At 41.6% G+C, this 3,265-nt stretch overlaps 1 protein-coding gene across 3 annotated transcripts in view; it reads left to right on the plus strand.

Moving 5' to 3' along the window:
* TCEA1 (transcription elongation factor A (SII), 1) overlaps window positions 1-3,265 on the plus strand; it is an 80,920-nt gene that overhangs the window by 32,948 nt on the left and 44,707 nt on the right. For all 3 annotated transcript variants that reach the window (XM_011937591.1, XM_011937592.1, XM_011937590.1), the window contains one exon: window positions 1,184-1,271. In XM_011937591.1, the coding sequence (XP_011792981.1) occupies window positions 1,184-1,271 (88 nt within the window). The remainder of the gene's footprint in view (window positions 1-1,183; window positions 1,272-3,265) is intronic.

The raw sequence follows: 3,265 nt of genomic DNA on the forward strand, positions 1-3,265 counted from the left end.
TGGGACTACAGGCGCCCGCCACCTTGCCCGGCTAGTTTTTTGTATTTTTTAGTAGAGACGGGGTTTCACCATGTTAGCCAGGATAGTCTCGATCTCCTGACCTCGTGATCCGCCCGTCTCGGCCTCCCAAAGTGCTGGGATTACAGGCTTGAGCCACCGCGCCTGGCTGCCTCCCAGGTCCAAGTGATTCTCCTGCCTCAGCCTCCTGAGTAGCTGGGACTACTGGTGCTTGCCACCACACCTGGCTAAGTTTTTGTATTTTTTTAGTAGAGACAGGGTTTCACCATGTTAACCAGGATGATCTCAATCTCCTGACCTCATGATCTGCCTGCTGTGGCCTCCCAAAGTGCTGGGATTACAGGCATGAGCCACCGTGCCCAGCCACCTCTTTAGGTCTTAAAACTTGTGTACTCTGTATTACTTTATAGATAATTTAAGATAGAGAAGGTGCTGGGTAGGTCTTACTCATCCTGAGGTATTTTCTATGAAAGTGTTTTTTGTTTACCCATACCAGAAATATTTATATTTTGGATATTAAAACAGTATTGCTGTGTATGCTTTATGGTTTTATTTTTATTTTATTTGGCTTTATTTTGAGACAAGGTCTGGCTCTGTCGCCCAGGTTGGCATGCAGTGGTGTGATCTTGGCTCACTGCAGCCTCCACCTGCTGGGCAAAAGCCATCCTCCCACCTCAGCCTCCTGAGTAGCTGGGACTACAGGTGTGTACCACCAAGCCCAGCTAATTTTGGTATTTTTTATAGAGACAGAGTTTCATCATGTTGCCCAGGTTGGTCTCAGACTCATGAGCTCAAGTGATCCACAGCCTCCCAAAATGCTGGAATTACAGGTGTGAACCACTTCACTGGCCTGTGCTTTCATTTTTAAAGTAGCAGTGCAGATATTTCCATATTCTTCCCATCTCTTTGTTCCATATACTTTCCTCCCTTTAGGTTCCCATGGCATATGAATTTGTAGTTCCCACCAAATGAGGGAATTTATTTGGGAGTATTGACTGAACTTGCATTGTGAAAAACAGTACATATGCTAATAGCTTCATCAAACTTTATCTACTTGTAGGAAACTTAAGAGTTTTAGTTCATGTTGTTGTGCAAATAGCCTGTTAACATGCAGTATTTTAGTTTTTACGAATGCTAGCAACTTAAGAGTTTTCATAATTTTCAGATGGGCCATCAACTGAGAAAGACCTTGATGAAAAGAAAAAAGAACCTGCAATTACATCGCAGAACAGCCCTGAAGCAAGAGAAGAAAGGTACTTCACAGTATAGACATTTATTTATATTGAAAGTCATAGTTTTACTTCCTGCATCAATTCCCCCAGTCTAATGTTCCCCTATCTACACTCCTTTTTTTGTTTTCTAATCAAATGGAATTAGTAAATGTATATAGCCAAGTATTCTAATTTTTTTTCAGATTTCTTGAACATTTGAGAGGTAGAAGACATTGAATAAATAAGTAGTTATTTATATTGTACTTAACAAGTTTAATTGAATGGGATTGCTGGGATAGGCACTGATAGAATTGATAATAGAGGTAGTAATTAGAGATTCAAATGGTTACTTCCTCTATTTACCACATTTCTTTTTTAGATATATTTTGGCCCTCGATCTCATTCTCCTTTGCATGCTTGTTTTCTTCCTTTTGAATTTAGCAATTTGTGGCCAGGCACGATGGCTCACACCTGTAATCCTAGCACTTTGGGAAGCTGGGGTGGGAGGATCACTTGAGGTTAGGAGTTCGACACCAACCTGGCCAACATGGTGAAATTCTTTCTCTACCAAAAAAAAAAAAAAATATTAGCCAGGTATGGCAGCGTGTGTCTGTAGTCCCAGCTACTTGGGAGGCTGAGGTGGGAGAATTGCTGGAACCCAGGAGGCAGAGGTTGCAGTGAGCCAAGATCATGCCACTGCACTCCAACCTGAGCAATGGAGTGAGACCTTAAATTAAAAAAAAAAAAAAAATATCAATATGTTATAAGAACTTAAAATGTGAAGTTCGTTAACGAAGAGTTCAGATTGTCCCTCACCTCCTATGAGGCCTTTGCATGTGTTCTTTCCTATTACAGTATCATGAACTATGCAGTATTGGACATGTTGCCATACGCATAGTTGGTTAAATACAAATCGTTCCTCTGTTCTTGGGAACCTGGTAGGTTAACTGTCAACACTGATTTAAAGCAATGGTTCTCGAAAGTGCGGTCCCTGGAAGAGGAGAGAACCTGACAGCTTGTTAGAAATAACAGATTCTCAGGCCTCATCCTGTAACTACTGAATCAGGAATTCTGGTGGGGAGGGACCCACATACCTTTTTGAGACACAGTCTGGCTCTGCCGCCCACGCTGGAGTGCAGTGGTGCGATCTCAGCTTACTGCAACCTCCACCGCCCAGGTTCAAAGCAATTCTCCTGCCTTAGCTTCCCAAGTAGCTGGGATTACAGGCGCCCACCACACCTGGCTAATTTTTGTGTTTTTAGTAGAGATGGGGTTTTGCCATGTTGGCTAGGCTGGTCTTGAACTCCGGATCTCAGGTGATCCACTCTCCTCAGTGTCCCAAAGTGCTGGGATTACAGGCGTGAGCTACCATGCCTGGCCTTTTTTATTTTTTATTTTTGAGACAGAGACTTTCTCTGTCACCCAGGCTGGAATGGCGTGATCTCGACTCACTGCAATCTCCACCTCCTAAATTCAAATGATGCTCCTGCCTCAGCCTCTTGAGTAGCTGGGATTATAGGTGTATACCACCACACTTGGCTAATTTTTATATTTTTAGTAGAGACGGTGTTTCACCATGTTGGCGAGACTAGTCTCGAACTCTCAACCGCAGGTGATCCACCTGCGTTGGCCTCCCAAAGTGCTGGGATTATAGGCGTAAGCAACCGCGCCCAGCCATGTTGAGGTATTTAGGACATTAAGGCTACTGCCGATTTTAACTTTGTTTCTCAATATTTTCCCAAAATTGATCATGCACTGCTCATGTTTATGTTAATGTCTCGTACACTGTTTTTTGTATTTGTATTAACTATATTAAATATATATATTAAACATTAACTATATTAAAAAAGGTAAGTCAAAGGTGGGCTTAAACAGTGGTTGTTAATAAAGTTTATGCAATTTTTTCTAAATTATATCCGTTTAGTTTTCTTAAATCTGGAATAGTTCCTCAGTCTCTCGTCTTTGTCTTTATTATTTTATTTTATTATTATTATTATTATTATTATTATTTTTTGAGACGGAGTCTCGCTCCGTCG

This window comes from Colobus angolensis, unplaced genomic scaffold (genome assembly GCF_000951035.1).
Source record: "Colobus angolensis palliatus isolate OR3802 unplaced genomic scaffold, Cang.pa_1.0 Scaffold166, whole genome shotgun sequence".
In the NCBI taxonomy this organism is placed as follows: Eukaryota; Metazoa; Chordata; class Mammalia; order Primates; family Cercopithecidae; genus Colobus; species Colobus angolensis.